At 52.0% G+C, this 15,520-nt stretch overlaps 1 protein-coding gene across 7 annotated transcripts; it reads left to right on the plus strand.

Moving 5' to 3' along the window:
* The first annotated feature begins 4,317 nt into the window (after window positions 1-4,317).
* Puf60 (poly(U) binding splicing factor 60) lies at window positions 4,318-15,456 on the plus strand. 7 transcript variants are annotated; one of them, XM_021658517.2, is made up of 13 exons: window positions 4,343-4,461; window positions 5,751-5,870; window positions 7,844-7,945; window positions 10,005-10,100; window positions 10,206-10,295; window positions 11,180-11,230; window positions 13,272-13,433; window positions 13,516-13,608; window positions 13,737-13,950; window positions 14,034-14,224; window positions 14,362-14,497; window positions 14,685-14,920; window positions 15,012-15,456. In XM_021658517.2, exons 2-13 carry the CDS (start codon window positions 5,868-5,870, stop codon window positions 15,309-15,311), a joined length of 1,674 nt encoding a protein of 557 aa, XP_021514192.1. In that variant the 5' UTR covers window positions 4,343-4,461; window positions 5,751-5,867; the 3' UTR covers window positions 15,312-15,456. The 7 variants fall into 7 exon arrangements, with proteins under 7 accessions (XP_021514175.1, XP_021514201.1, XP_021514184.1 ...); XM_060389245.1 differs by having other exon boundaries at window positions 7,847-7,945; XM_021658500.2 differs by lacking the exon at window positions 5,751-5,870 and having other exon boundaries at window positions 4,318-4,461.
* Window positions 15,457-15,520: the final 64 nt, after the last annotated feature.

Here is a 15,520-nt window from a genome sequence, read left to right on the forward strand (position 1 = left end):
TTCTATTTCTTTACATTTATTTATCATGTGTTCATGTGTATTCACAGGCATGCACAACCTCAAGGGCAGAACGAAGACTATTTCTTTTTTTTAAAATTATTTATTTATTTATTTATTTGTTCGTTTTCAATACATCCTGACTGGTTTGCTCTTCCTCCACCCCTCCCAGGTGCCCTCCCCCCAGATCCACTCTTCCTCTGTTTCCTTTCAGAAAACAGCAGGCCTCTAAGGGATATCAGCCCAGCACAGCATAACTAGATACAGTAAGACTAGCCATTAACCCTCATGTCAGGGCTGGGCGAGGCAACACAGTAGGTGAAGAAGGGTCCCAAGAGCAGGGAAAAGAGAGACACCTCCCATTCCCACTGTTAGGAGTCCTACAAGAATACCAAGCTAACAACCACAACATTCATGCAGAGGACCTGGCAGAGACCCCGGGAGCCATACCTAGCTGATTCTGTGGGTATAAATCTCCAATTTGGGCTCACTCTTTGCATAATGTTTGGCTGTGGGTCTCTGCATCTGCTCCACCAGCTGCTGGCAGAGGCCTGTCTGATGACAACTGTGCTAGGTACTGATCTGGACTTCTGTCAGCCAGTGTGGCCTGTGATAGAGAAGGGAGATAAAACTCTGTGAAATCCTGGGGTTCTGGTGCCTGACATGAGCAGGACTCCAAGAACCTGTTCCAGGCTGGTAAAGCACACACCTTTAATCCTAACACTCTGGAGGCAGAACCCTGAGTTGAAAGCCAGCCTGGTCTTTTGTTTGTTTGAGACAGAATCTCTCTATGTAGCCCTGGTTGTCTTGGAACTTGCTTGGAACTATTTAAAAAGGTAAACCAGGATGGCCTCCAACTCAGAGATCTGCCTTACCCCTGCCTCTTGAGCGTGTGCCAGCGCACATAGCTTGTTTATTTTTCAATCTATTGAATTTCTCATTTTCAGATTTTTTATTTTGTTTTGTTGTTTTTGTTTTTTTGAACAAGTTTTGGGATAACCAGAGCTATACAAATACTGTCTAGGGGAAAAAAAAGAAAACAAAAAACCTTGGTTCATCTAACACTGGAACAATGGTGTTTACAGGCTGGAACACCTCCTTAGGAGTGGGTACAGGTCCTTCGAGCTGACATAAGGCAAGAACAGGAAAGTCAGAGCAGGGGGCCACCATGTTCTGGGCCACAGGCACTCAGAAGTGGTTTTTGCTAAAAAGAATTGGCTTTTCATTGTGACTCACAAGATATCCAAAGCAGCCAAATGCTGTTACCATGAAGTGTGGCCCCTCGCTAGTTCGTCTAGAGAAGGTGGAATCAACACCTCAATGAGTTTCAAGGTTTTTAGTGGCTTGCCAAAGGTTGTTCTGAAAAGTGATGCACGTCACTATCAAGGGGAGCAACCGCCAGAGTGTGGTGCCTGGGGTTCCCCCTGGTGGCGGTTGGTGAGACCCAGCCCACTCAACATCCTGGAGGCAGGGGAGGGTCTCCATTTTCAGAGGCTTCTGGTGAGCCCATCTTGTTCTAAATATTGAAGAATATCGATCAATATGATTATTACACTCTCTGTTTCCTGGGAACTTTCAACTCTATTTTATTTTTGTTTTTTGAGACAAAAAACGTGCAGTCTTGCCTGTCTTGGAACTTGCCTGGAATTACTTGGAAAGGTAGACCATGATGGCCTCTAACTCAGACTTCGGCCTTGCCCCTGCTTCTTCAGTGTTGGGATCAAAGGTGTGTGTTATCACACACAGTTTAACTTTATTTTATTTTTCAATCTATTGAATTGCTCATTTTCAGATTTTTTTTTGGGGGGGGGGAGCTGTTTGTCAAAACAGGATTTCTTTGTGTAGCTCTAGCCATTCTGGACTTGTAGATCCAGCTGGCCTTGAACTCACAGAAATCTGCTTGCCTCTGTCTCCCGAGTATTGTAATTAAAGGAGTGTGCCACCAATTCCTGGCTGTTCTCATTTTTTTTTCTTTTCTTCTAAGACAAGGATCTGTATAGCCCTGGCTGTCCTTGAACTCATGCTACAGACCAGGTTGGCCTTGAAACTCACAGAGATCCTGCTGCCTCTGCCTCCTTTGTGTTGGGATTAAAGGTGTGTGCCATCACCACCTGGCTTTCAAACTTTTTATTTGGAAGAAATCTCATTTGATGGTTTTTACATTTTTTGTTTTGGGGATTCAACATCTTTTGGGTATCTTTGATGATACTGTCTTGGTTTTCTGTCTCTTATTTCCTCACGCTCTTGTGCTTGGTGATTCTGGTTGGCCAGTTGTGCTTTAAGAGTGAGATACTAGCCGGGTGGTGGTGGTCCACACTTTTAATCCCAGCACTCTGGAGGCAGAGGCAGATGGGTCTCTCTGAGTTCCAGGACAGGCAAAATTACAAGCAGAGAAACCCTGTCTGGGGGGAGGGGGTAGAGCAAGATGCTAACAGTGGGGTGTGGTGGCACACAACTTTTTTTTTTTTTTTTTTCCAGAGCTGAGGATGGAAGGGCCTTGCACTTGCCTACTGAGCTACCACTGAGCTAAATCCCCAACCCGGCACACAACTTTTAAAAAAAAATTATTAATATCTCTACAGCCTGATCCCACCCCCCCCTCCATCCTCTCCTCCCAGTCCCACCCCTATGCCCCTACTCCTCCATTCCCCCCTTCTTCTCAGAGAAGGGGAGACCTCCAAGGGGTATCAATCCACCCTGGCACCTCAAGTTGCAGAATGACTAAGAGCATCTTCTCCCACTGAGTCCTGACAAGGTGGCCCATCTAGGGGAACGGGATTTAGAGGCAGGCAACAGGGTTGGAGACAGCCGCTGCTCCCGTTTTAGGGAACCCAAGCTGCACTTCTGCTATATACGAGTCCATGCATGGCTCTTAGGTTGGTGGCTCAGTTTCTGTAAGCCCCACGGGCCTAGGTTAGGTTGGTCTGTGTCCTTGACCCCTCTGATTCCCTCTCTCACAGAACTCCCTGAGCTCAGCCTAGTCTTTGGTTGTGGTTCATTGGTTTGTCATTCCTTCTCTCTCTGCTTCACTTTTACCCATATATATATATATATATATATATATATATATATATATTTTTTTTTTTTTTTTTTTTCTTTTTGAGACAGGGTTTGTGTAGCCTTGGCTATCCTGGACTCACTTTTGTAGACCAGGCTGGCCTCCAACAGAGATCCACCTACCTCTGCCTCCCCAAATGCTGGGATTACTATGCCCAGTTACCCCTATGCTTCTTGTAGGCAAGACAAATTTTGGATTGAAGGTTTTATGAGTGGGTTGGTGTCCTCCCTGCTCTACTGGGAGTACCACCTGGATACAGAAGGTGGCCACCTCAGGCCTTTGATCCTAGCACTCCCGGAGGCAGAGACAGGAAGATCTCTGTGAATTCAAGGTCGGCCTGGTCTGTACAGAGAAACTCTGTCTCAAACAAACAAACAAAACAACAAAACCCAAATAAGTGAGATGCTAGGCTGGATGTCAACGCTATTCCAGAGTGGAGCTAAGTTCCAGCCACTATTTTCAGAGCAGACCTACTAGTACCATGCAGTAGGGATAGAAGTCTAGTACAAGCCTCCGCTGATTTCCCAGCATTCGACTTCTTTGTCCACCGAGGCTCTGCTTTCAATATAGCTCCTTTCCTGCGGTATTAAAAGGGCTTCGGAAGGGGAGGAAAATATTCTGCCGTATTTTGCTAGAGATCTCTATATCAAATTTTGAAAATTTCAGGGGTGGAAAAACAGAACGGCTCTCGGGGTACTTTGAAGGTGCCTGAGCTTACAGATGTGGTGTCTTGCAGGCAGCCTCAGGGTCTTGAGACTGGATGTAGCTCAAAGCAAATGTCAGGGTAAGCTCCTCCTCACACACAGATGAACATACAGATTTAAACATAGCTCAGGATTTGAGGACCAGCGTGCACATTTATTCCCGTGGGACTGTTGCCACGGGACTCGCTGGTGAACCATCTCTTGGGTTCACCTACATGTCATCCGTTCTAAAAGGCAACTTCCTCACTAGGAAAGAGATCGTGTTTCCAAATAAATGAGGACGCCTGACTTCAGACGGACACTGCAAAGACGGCAGTCTTTTTGTCTCCTGTCTCAGCTGTCTACAAACAGAGTCAGAAGGGATCGGCCACTCTTTTCCACTTTCTGCAAGTGGAATCAACTGAAACGGGGTGCCGGTAAAATAGGTAGACCGAACTGACTCAAAGACGTCAGCCCCGAACGCCGTAGGCCTCTCCGGGTCTCCACTCCCCGCCCAACTCCGTCTACGTTCCTTACGTTAACTTCCTGCTCCGCCCCGGAAATACGCTCTAGCCTCCTTCCACGTAGCCAGGGAAAAGATCTTCTATCGCGAGAATTCCGCGTCCGGCGCCCAGATCGCGCGAGACTGTTGAGGGAGCTGGGGCTTGTGGCGCGCGCGTCGGCCGCGACGGACGCAAGATGGCGACGGCGACTATAGCTCTCGTAAGTGAGACCTTCGCGGCCGGGGGCGGCCGTCAGCTGGTAGGAGTGGGCCGTGGTCTGGGACAGGGCGTGGAGGGGCCGCTGGGTGCGCGGCGGCTTGACCAGGCCTCACACGGACCTTCCTGTGGCCCCCGGCACGCGGGGCGGAGGCGGAGCGGGAGCGCGCGGCCCCGGCCGTAGCTGTGGCTGCAGCTTCCGGCTCGAGGACTCCAGTTTCCGGCGGCTGGGCGGGGTGGGCTGCCCAGCTGGATCCCCGCAGGGCGGTCCTGGCTTTGCTGAGGTTGGGGCACAGCTGTTTAGGCGGTCAGGGAGCAGTAGCGCTTGCTCCGGACCTGTGCGACTACGCCCGTGTTGGGGACGCGGAAGGGGCGGACCCATTGGCATTTGGTGTACGCCGTGGTGCACAGAGAAGCGGGTTTCCCTTTTTTTTATTATCCCACGCAGGAGGGGAATGACACCGTCTAACACCATTCGAGTAGACGATGGCCCTTGGCCCTATTTGCCTCTGTTGGAGAACCCGACAGTCAGTGCCTCTCTCTCTAGGCCGCTGGTCTAGTGGGCATCCTAAGACTTCGTTAACTTTGTCTTGTGCTTCGGTCCGCTCTGCTCTCAGCGTTTTCCCTGATCGCTCAGGAATGTTCGGGGAGTGACTGCCACAGGTCTTCCTCCCCAGTTACTGTAGGAACGACTTATGTCTTACCCCACTGCAATCCAGAGGGATGGGTCAGGGTCTGAGAAAACTTAAGCAGGTGGCTGGAGGCAGGACTGGTAGGGTCAAGTAGTGTACACAGGCTGTCATTGCTGGGCCCTAGGTGGGAACTGCACCCTCATACTGGGAGAGGGGCACTTGCCCAGTTCTATCCCAGTAGGGGATAGAGCCATTGTGTGCCACTCATACCATATGTAACTTCTTTTTTTAAAAAAATCAGGCTCTGTTGCTTGGAGCTACAGGAGCAAATGGTCTTTGTGTAAAGACAGGCAGGGAGTTGAGGACTCGGTGACTGACCTTAGGTGGTTGTCAGATGATAGAAAAAAAAATGGGGACGTAATTTGTACTTTGACAAGCACTGGAGGAGAGCAGATGCCTCATTTCTGAGTGACCCCTGGTGTTCATGCAGACTGAAAAGTTAGCTCTACCATAGCTTGGTGCCAGATAGCCAGTGTCATTGTTGAGATGGGCACAGGCAGTAAGTCTCACCACTGAAGCAGTTGGTGTAGTCTTTGCCAGCAGTTGACCCTGAGGCCCCAAGATTTGTCTTTCTCTTTTCCTTGTTTTGCTGCATCCACAGTGCTCAGTACAAGCCTGGCTACCCAGGAAGTAGCACTGCACCCTGTGAAGGGACCTGAACAGATGGAAGACAGCATCCTGCAGCCAGTCCTGTTGTAGGGCTCTGGCGCTGCTATCAATGGTACAATAACTGCTAGAACGTGTGGCTTGCTTTCCATGTGCAGAAACTAAGGGACTTCATGGAAGATGATAACGTAAAACTTCGCTGCTGCCTGAGAGCTAGGCCATGCCCCTGCACAAGAGGAGCTTGAGGCCGAGATTTTAGGTGATTTGCTCAGGTTATTTAATATGTTTTGTAATGGAAATAACTGTATTCTGAGCTGGTGAAGGGCGGAGCTTGGCTTGTGCACCCAAGATACTCAGCAGCACTGTCTCTCAAGGGGTCTTCCCCTCTCTTGATGCACCACTGCCTGGTGTTGGGGAGCATTCTGAGTACAAGGCCTGTCATTTCCATTGCCCAAGGTGACAGCTTAGAGACTGTTAGGTCACAAACCTGGGACAAATGAGCTTGTTGGTGGTGGCGCATGCTTTTGATCCTAGCACTTAGGAGGCAGAGACAGGTGAGTCTCTGAGTTCAAGACCAGCCTGATTTACTGAGGGAGTTCCAGGACAGCCAGAGCTACACAGAGAAACCGTTTCTCAAAAACAGAAAACCTGGGACAAATGGCCGAGATGCAGATTAGTGACCAGCTGTGATAACAAATGATAGTTTTCTCTACGCTCACCTGGTGATTGGTTAGAACAGAATTGTAGACTGTATTGGAGAACTCTCTCCTTTGGTAAATGTGCTAAATGGGTGACTTGTTGTACGTACTGTCCATGGGTGAGCTTTCTCAGGAATTGCTCATGAATTATCTGCTGCTTTCAGCACTGTCCCTGTCTCTGGGTGGCTAGTCATTTTGGAGAGGCAGGAAGTTACACATGTGCCCCAGGTTAAACATTCTTCTTGGTGTCTGGCTAGTGTTTGAAGTATGCTTTCACTGTGGGTATTGAGAAGCAGCCTCTGTTCTGTGGATGCCTGTGCCACAGGAGTCACCATTAAGTCACAGTGGAGCTGAGCTAGGCAGTAGTGCACACTCATGTTGGTAGTTCCAGGAGCAGCTCCAGGTACAGGGTGCATCAGTCATAGCTTCCAGTCCCATCACTAGGTCTTTGCAGTGTATTAGGTTGTGCTGCCATCCCTCCTTCAGTAGCCAGATGACCTGAGAGACATGATTTGTCTAAGTTGGCCAGCCTCTGGCTTTGTCTCAAAGAATGGGTACAACCATCTCTGTCTTTTGATACTTGTGAATCATGTACTTGAGGGTAAGCACATTCTGTCTTATGTTCACTTCAATCTCTGAGAAGTTGGGGTGGGTTTTAGGGCCCTTTCATCACATCATCCCACCATATTGCCCACCTTTACCTAAGGTCTATCAGGTGGCAGGGGCCACACCAGTAGGCCTTGGTAAGAGCTCCATCTGTTGAAGGCTGCCTTGGACAACAGTGTTCTCTATGTCCCCTCTGGTGGTGAGAGTTAAGCTCTCAGCTGTCATCTTAGGACAGCTTTGCACTTTGTCTGCTGGGTGAGGGAGCCCTGGGTTTGACCAGAGCTTGTGGAATTACTGAAATAAATGTTGAGTTAAGAGGCCTGGCCCAAGTTATGGAAGCAGTGCTCCTGCTTCCTTGGGAAGGATGGAAGGACACAGCCAGCTGGGCACCCTGTCATTTAATTTGGCTCAATCTATCAGCAAAAGGGGGTGGCTTTCCTTGGCCTTGGGCTGGAACAGTGCTTGCTCTCTGTCCTTTTCTTCTTATCCTTTCCTGGGAGACTGTCAACTTGGGCCTAGCTGCTGCTCTGCTAGGGCCTTGCCCTAGCTGCTGCTCTGCTTTCTGTCAGTATCCTGGGAGGCTGTGTGTGTGCTGGGAGGCTCGAGGTTATAAGAACAGTACAAGGTGGGAGTGATTGTGGGGAATAAATACTCAGTTGGCCTTCTTAAGCCCTTGCCTAGCTTTCCTTTTACTAGATGGGGAAGGCAGCCTTCAGCTTTGGAAGAGGAGAGGGTCTGGGTGATAGGTTTGTATGACTTCGTTACATTTCCTTCCTGCCTGCAGCAGGTCAATGGCCAACAAGGAGGGGGGTCCGAGCCAGTGGCAGCAGCTGCAGCGGCAGCGGCGGCAGTGGTGGCAGCAGGAGACAAATGGAAACCTCCACAGGTATTAACCTTTAAACATCTTTTCCCTCGGGCCTGCCTGCCTGCCTGCTCTTGCATCCCTGGACCTAGACAGAGCTGACTGGGTCAGGTTGGAAATACGGGTGGGAAAATCTAGTGACCATTCTCTGTCTTCTGGTTAGACACTGCCCACAGGACTGGGGCCTAGGTCTGGCCCCTCCTCAGCCTTCTTCTGTTTGGCCTCTTTTTTGTGAGAGTTCATCTAGCTGAAGCCTGGCAGGGCCTGACAGTTGGCTAGCCAAGCAGCTGGGGGAGGAGATGGGGATGATGGGAATAACTACAGCCAACCCTCAGTGGTGCTGGCTCTGAGCCATTAGCATTGTGCAGAAGGATGGGCCCTCTGTTTCAGAATGGCAGTGTTGTGTCTAGGGCCAGAACTAGGATTTCCATTTTTGCTCTTTGTTTTCACATGAGTAAAACAACAAAATAACATGCAAGCATATGTGTGTTAGGGGACCCTCTCCCCATACTTCTTTGGGCTTATGGGTGGGTATGAATGGATTTTGTTCTCTGGTCGCTGGCCCACGGGAGTAAGTCTTCTGAGACGTAAAGCTGGGCTCTGTTGTTGCTAAGTGATAGGTTCTTTATTCCCACCTCCAGAGTCCCGCAAGGTTTCAACAAGATAGTCTGGTTGGCCTCTGGCTAGGCCCTCCAGGCACTGGTGTGTGTAGGGGGTGCATACAGAGGTGTTGGTATGCAGCCTGGATCTTGGGAAGTTGTGGGGGCTGAAGCTCTCTGTCCCGACTGGCTGGCCAGGGTGCCATTGGTTGGTGGGAGAAGGGCCTTTTGTTCACCAAAACAAAGAAGAGATTGAAAAGTTTCTAGGGGGCTGAGAAGAACTGGCATTGATTTCCATGGTGACAGCCTTCTCTAGTGTCACAGTATCATAGGCTTGGGGCCAGCTGAGAGGGCAGAGGACAGATCTAGTATGAGCCAGACTGCAGCTCATGGTCCCATCCATTGCTAGCTCTTGAGGGACTTTCGGGTCTTTCTGGGACTCTGTGCCCCAGAGGAGCTTTATAAGCTTCTTGCATTTTGACCCTTGATAAAAAATTCAGCACTCTGGCATTCACAGTGGGGTTCATGGGGTTTGAGTCAGCCAGACCCGGCCTGCCTCCTTTGTATTTTAGTCTTGCCTGATACTCCTATGCTGAGGACTTACCTCTCTCTGCTGTTGCTCTCAAAGGTTGTCTAAAAGCCTAGAAGAGTCACTAGAGGTATTTTGATCTGGTATTTACACAGGCTGCTTCTGTCCATTACTCCCAGGGTCTGCTGGCTCTGATTCTGGGCTTTCCAGGTTTGCAAGAGAGGAACACATGTGTTCCTGCAAACTTGGAAATGGATTTGATAGGAATGTAAACACAATTCTGGTAGTATTTGCTGTAGCAAATGTAAAGCCCTGGCTAGCACCACCTGTTCTACGTTCATTTGGCTGGGGTGCTGCTCTGTACCTGGTTGTTTCAGGAGTGTTAATGGAAGTGGACTGTAGCCCCTTTTTGAGAGGTGTGTAGTATATCTTCAGGGCCTAAATGGACATTGTTAGAGGGAGGCCCTTTGCCTTTATTTGTTCTGGGGTGGCCTAAGGCCCTGGCAAGGGCTGTTGAGGAAACCAAGAGGCTAGAGTGCCAGGTAGTCTATGAGTAATGAATCTTTGGTCCTTGTTCTGCTCTTTGGGCTCTAGAGGACCATAGAGGTTGGCTGTTGTACAAAACATGGGACAGATTCTGGAGTCAAATTGTCAACAAGGGCAGGCAAACAGCTCTTCTTAAGTTGCAATAGAAGGCCATTGTGTGACCCTGCAGGATGCCTGCCTGGTTTGATCTGTTCTACCCATGAGTCATGTCTGTGACAAAGGCCTGAATGGGGATATCAATATCTAAGGGGAAGACCTGCGTCCTAACCAGGCAGGCAGTAGTTTGCGCTGGGGCTTGTCTCATACTTTTTGGTTCAAGAGTGTAAGGATAAAGGGCCTATGGGGTTTCTGGGACCACATGAGAAATCTTGATTTTGCTGTTGAGCAACTCTCCTGTTTCCTACTCCAGGGGACAGATTCCATCAAGATGGAAAATGGACAAAGCACAGGCACCAAGCTGGGGCTGCCTCCCCTGACGCCCGAGCAGCAGGAGGCCCTCCAGAAGGTGAGAGTACACCTCCTGGGCGCAACTGCCCAGCCAGGGTTGGTGAGGCAGGCTATCCCCCTGCAGGCTGGGCCCCCCAGTGCTCCTCACTGCCTTCTCTTGCAGGCCAAGAAATATGCAATGGAGCAGAGCATTAAGAGTGTGCTGGTGAAACAGACCATCGCGCACCAGCAGCAGCAGCTCACCAACCTGCAGGTGAGCTCCACCACCCTCCTGCACGCCACTGCCACTGTCTTGGGGCTGGCTCTGCTGGAGGCCCTCTTGCCCAGCCTGGGCCAGGAAGCCTCCACTGCCCCTCCCCACTACCTCCACCATCTCCTCCTCTTCTCTGCCTCCTCCTGTGCCTGTGGCCGACTGCCCCCAGAAGGTGTTATCACTCTCAGACTCTCAAGATTCATTCTCTGGACCACCAGGGTCCTCTCTGAGGCATGAGTGGCCTGGCCTTTTCTCCTGTTGCTTGATAAGGCCCCTTCTCCACCCCTTCCCACTCCTTCTCTGTGGCTCTGCCCACTTCTCCTTCTTGGTCTTCCCACTGGTGCCTCTGGGTCTCTACCACACCCTTGTCACCCAGGCTGTGCACAGCCATGGTGGCAGCATGTAGATTGTGATCCTCCCTGCCCCTATGGTCAGGCCTTTATCCCTGGGCCCCTCGACTGAAGGGGCAGTCTAGGGGTGTGCTCCACTGGGCCCTACTCTAGGCTGGAGGCTGTGATATCTGTGGGAAGAAGCCTATGTGAAGCTGACAGGTTCCTGGGCCTTGAGCCTTCCCCACCCCCAGGTCCAACCCTCAGACATTCATACTGGCTGTTCACTGTGCTCTGTCCATCCCTCTCCTCCCTCCCTTCCTTCTGCCCTCGCCGGTCCTGCTGCAAAGGCTGTGGGGCGGGGCACCTGGGGCTTTGAAGCCCCCCTGGGCAGGTGCCAGTGACCAGCCAGAGTGGCCAGCAGTGTGGGAAGGCAGGCGGGCCTCCCTGGCAGGGCGGGGACTCCGCGCCTTGCTGCTGTCTGCGTGAGGTGTTGACAAGAGCGGGAGACTGCTCGGCTCCAACAGACTGAACTCTGTCTTTACTGTCTTTCAGATGGCAGCAGTGACAATGGGCTTTGGAGATCCTCTCTCACCTTTGCAATCGGTCAATAGAAATGCTCACTTCTTCTGGGGCTCATGTCCTTAGTCAGGGCTAGAGGGGGGCAGTGCAGCCCACTGCTGGGGACCTTGCTCCCCTGGCCGGCCCTGCCCGCCAGCTCTGGACGAGCACAGCAGAGCGCCAGGCATGGTGGGGCCAGTGGTGTGGGCACTCACCCCAGGACCGCCCCTGGGGAGGCCTCCATCTGCTCTGAGGGCCCACCTTAAAACTAACCGGCCAGGTAACTGCGGAGGGCAGCCGCGGCAGCCAGCCAGGGAGGGTAGCTGCCAATGCCAGGCTCATCTGTGCCTTGTCACCCCATGTGGGGGATGTACCTGCGGACCTCCAGCTCTGACAGTCTCCAGGCTGCCCGGGCTCTTGGGTTGGGGTCAGGCCCCTTGATAAGAGAGGGGTCCTAACTGTGGCCCCATCATACTTTGGAGGGAGGATGGATGGATGGGAGTGGGGATGGGGGCCTTGAGTAAGCAAGAGAGGGAAGGGCAAACAATAACTTGGGCCACAGACCTAGCTCTCAGCAAGGGATAGAGGTCGTATGGCTATGGCTGCAGTAAACAGAGGAGTCTGGGGAGGAGATGGCTCTTCCTTGCCCAGAGGCAAGTTGAAGTGGCCAGGCCCTATCCTGGGGAGATCCTGTGGGAAAGACATGGCCCTTTCTTTGGGGTATCCACTTGGAGGGCCACCCTTGGACAAGTTGCCCTTATATTTGAGACATACTCTGTCTGCTCTGGGAAGCATGTCTGAAAGGGAGCTGTTGACCCTCCAAGGAGTCCTGGGAGATGTGGTCAGAGAGACCTGTAGTTGGGTAGTCTCACCTCAAAAGGGAGACTTGGCATTCTCTTGTCAAACTGTGACCTGAAGGATAGATGGGGCTTCATGTCTGTGTGAGGCTTAGAGAAGGGGTGGCTCTACCATTGAGGCCCTTCATCTGGGCAGGAGCCTGAGGCTTGTCAGGAGCCAGTTTGAGGGAATGGCCCCAAATTCAGGAAGTTTCTAATATGAGGAAAGATAGGCCCCACCTGGTTATGTTGTGTTGGTGGACCTTTTAGTCCTCTCTCTAAGGGAGACTGGGCTATATTAGGTCTGCTAATCTTTGAAGAAGTAAACTGGTCTCTTGCCACTGGGACTTTTGTTAGGGTGAGAGGAGCCCTTGTTTGTGTTAAGGAGTAAGGCCCTGGCCCATAGGGCCCTACCTATGGCCCATTATGTGTGGCTCTAGAACCCCCTGCCTGGCACATCTCTAAAGTGTTGGAAGGAACCTTTCCCAGGGCATGGGGAGGTCCCTCATTACAGTGCCCAGCTCACTGCTAGTCCTGCCAGCTTCCCAGCCCCAAAGATCCCTGAGGCTTCTTCATTGGGTTCTCTGCTGCCTCGTGATGCTCTTACCTGGGCCAGCTCTTGGGGCTACAGTCATGTGCTCCCAGCAGTTCTTTTTTTGTGGGAGGTATTGGGATGGGGAGAGCATAGAACACTGAGTCCTCACCTATGTCTCCCTGCATGAGCAGCTTGCTCCTTGTTCTCTCCAGAGAGCCCCTGTCTGGGCTCCCAAATTCCTTCCCTGGGATTTCTTCTGGGCAATGGCTGCCCTGTCTTCTGCCACCCTCTCTTCTGGCCTCCATGCCAGTAGGCTTGGACAGCTCCTCCTTCCTCTTCTGTCCCAGTACTTGGCTGGGCTAGTGGGAGGATCTCCCAGCCTAGCCCAGGTACCTGGCCCCCAGACTGGAGAAGTGGGCTGAATTATAGGGCATTCAGCCTTGTCTTCTGACCACCTGTCAGCTCTGCTGCCACAGTCTGTCTGGGACCTGGGTGGGCTGGGTACTTCCATGTCCTGCTGTTGGGCCTAGCCTTCCTTGGGGTGGGGTCCTGCTGACCCCTAAACCCTGGCTGCAAGGGCCCAGCCTGCACCTCACTGCTGTGTGGGGAGCCCTACCCACAGCAGAGTTGGGCGGGTGGGCCAGGACGGGAGAGGGCTGCTGAGTCTCCTGCCTTCCTGACAAGCCAGTGGCTCTCTCCTTCTGTCCTGCTGCAGATGGCAGCTCAACGGCAGCGGGCACTGGCTATCATGTGCCGGGTCTATGTGGGTTCCATCTACTATGAGCTGGGAGAAGATACCATTCGCCAGGCCTTTGCTCCCTTTGGCCCCATCAAGAGCATTGATATGTCTTGGGACTCCGTTACCATGAAGCACAAGGTAAGCAGATCAGAGCTACCCTGGTACTCTTTCTTGCCTTTCTTTCTGCCTTCCTGGTCTGATAGCACCTTCCTGTGTTTAGGGCTTTGCCTTCGTGGAGTATGAGGTCCCAGAAGCTGCACAGCTGGCTTTGGAGCAGATGAACTCAGTGATGCTTGGGGGCAGGAACATCAAGGTAAGGACAAGAGAAGTTTCGTCTTGGGCCTAGAGTACATGGAGTGCTAGTGAAGTTAGTCAGACACATACGAGCAATTGCCACAGGCCTAGGCTGATGGTAAAGATTTTGTTCTTGACCTTCTTTAGGTGGGCAGACCCAGCAACATAGGACAAGCCCAACCCATCATAGACCAGCTGGCTGAGGAGGCTAGGGCTTTCAACCGCATCTACGTGGCTTCTGTACATCAGGACCTGTCTGATGATGACATTAAGAGTGTGTTTGAAGCCTTTGGCAAGATCAAGTCTTGTACACTGGCCCGGGACCCCACAACTGGGAAGCACAAGGGTTATGGTTTTATTGGTAAGTTTGGGGAGGGCCAAGGAGAAGAGGGAGCTCACCTAATACTGGGGCTGGCCTTTCTCACTGCTCATCCTGCCCTGCAGAATATGAGAAGGCCCAGTCGTCCCAGGATGCTGTGTCCTCCATGAACCTCTTTGATCTGGGTGGCCAGTACTTGAGGGTGGGCAAGGCCGTCACACCCCCCATGCCCCTGCTAACACCTGCCACGCCTGGAGGTCTCCCACCTGCTGCTGCTGTAGCCGCAGCTGCAGCCACGGCCAAGATTACAGCTCAGGTGAGAACCGGTGTGGTGCAGTGATGTGGGCTTGATAGTGGGTGGACGGGTACGCGGATCTTTGGGAACTGGCCGTTCAGATGGTTTTGGGTGGGGGTAGCCAGACCAGAGACCAACTGGTTGCCTTTTGGTTGCAGGAAGCAGTGGCTGGAGCAGCTGTGCTGGGTACTTTAGCCACACCAGGACTAGTGTCCCCAGCACTGACATTGGCCCAGCCCTTAGGGGCTCTACCCCAGGCTGTCATGGCTGCCCAGGCCCCTGGAGTCATCACAGGTGAGTCTTGAGTGGGTCAGGGTCTCCACCATTCTTTACCCCTCACCTTGAGGCTCTGCTTTCTGCTCTCCAACACATGCTTGTTTCAGTGTAATGCTTTGAACCCAGGGCTTAGCTATAGCCAATCAGCTCTCTTACTTAAGAAGGGTGTATGTGTGGCTTTTAAACTTGGTTGGTTTTGCTGCAGGCGTGACTCCAGCCCGCCCTCCCATTCCGGTCACCATCCCCTCTGTGGGAGTGGTGAATCCCATCCTAGCCAGCCCACCAACGCTGGGTCTGTTGGAGCCCAAGAAGGAGAAGGAAGAGGAGGAGCTGTTTCCTGAGTCAGAGCGGCCAGAGATGTTGAGTGAGCAGGAGCACATGAGCATTTCTGGCAGCAGTGCTCGCCACATGGTCATGCAGAAGCTACTCAGAAAACAGGAGGTATGTGGGCCAGTGCCAGTGCCAGTGCCTCTTTAGGGTAGAGTGGGTGTAGTGGCTGATAGGCCACAGCATTCAGTTTCTTTTCCCACAGTCCACAGTGATGGTTCTACGAAACATGGTGGACCCCAAGGACATCGATGATGACCTGGAGGGAGAGGTGACAGAGGAGTGTGGCAAATTCGGTGCTGTGAACCGGGTCATTATCTACCAAGAAAAGCAGGGCGAGGAGGAGGATGCAGAAATCATCGTCAAGATTTTTGTGGAATTTTCAATGGCCTCAGAGACTCACAAGGCCATCCAAGCCCTCAATGGGCGCTGGTTTGCTGGTCGCAAAGTGGTGGCCGAAGTGTACGACCAGGAGCGTTTTGATAACAGCGACCTCTCGGCGTGACTTTGGCCTCATTTCCTGGACTTGCACTTGCCCCTTATTTCCTCTGGGTTTTGTAGAGTGTTACCAGTGGTGTCCCTGGGACCAGGCACTCTGCCCAGCCCACCCTGTAGTGTACATAAAGGTGCAGATATGGCTATCCCTGAAATCCCTGTGTCTGAAGTTGGTCCCTTGACCCAGAATGGCTGTGTGTGGGAGATCCTGTACGTGTT

Source organism: Meriones unguiculatus, chromosome 8 (genome assembly GCF_030254825.1).
Source record: "Meriones unguiculatus strain TT.TT164.6M chromosome 8, Bangor_MerUng_6.1, whole genome shotgun sequence".
Taxonomy (NCBI): Eukaryota; Metazoa; Chordata; class Mammalia; order Rodentia; family Muridae; genus Meriones; species Meriones unguiculatus.

Coding starts and splice junctions, on each gene's coding strand:
- Puf60 (XM_021658500.2), top strand. CDS start 4,438: ATGGCGACGGCGACTATAGCTCTC. Junction 10,101..10,205: donor AGCAGGAGGCCCTCCAGAAG/GTGAGAGTACAC, acceptor CTTCTCTTGCAG/GCCAAGAAATATGCAATGGA. Junction 13,434..13,515: donor CCGTTACCATGAAGCACAAG/GTAAGCAGATCA, acceptor TCCTGTGTTTAG/GGCTTTGCCTTCGTGGAGTA.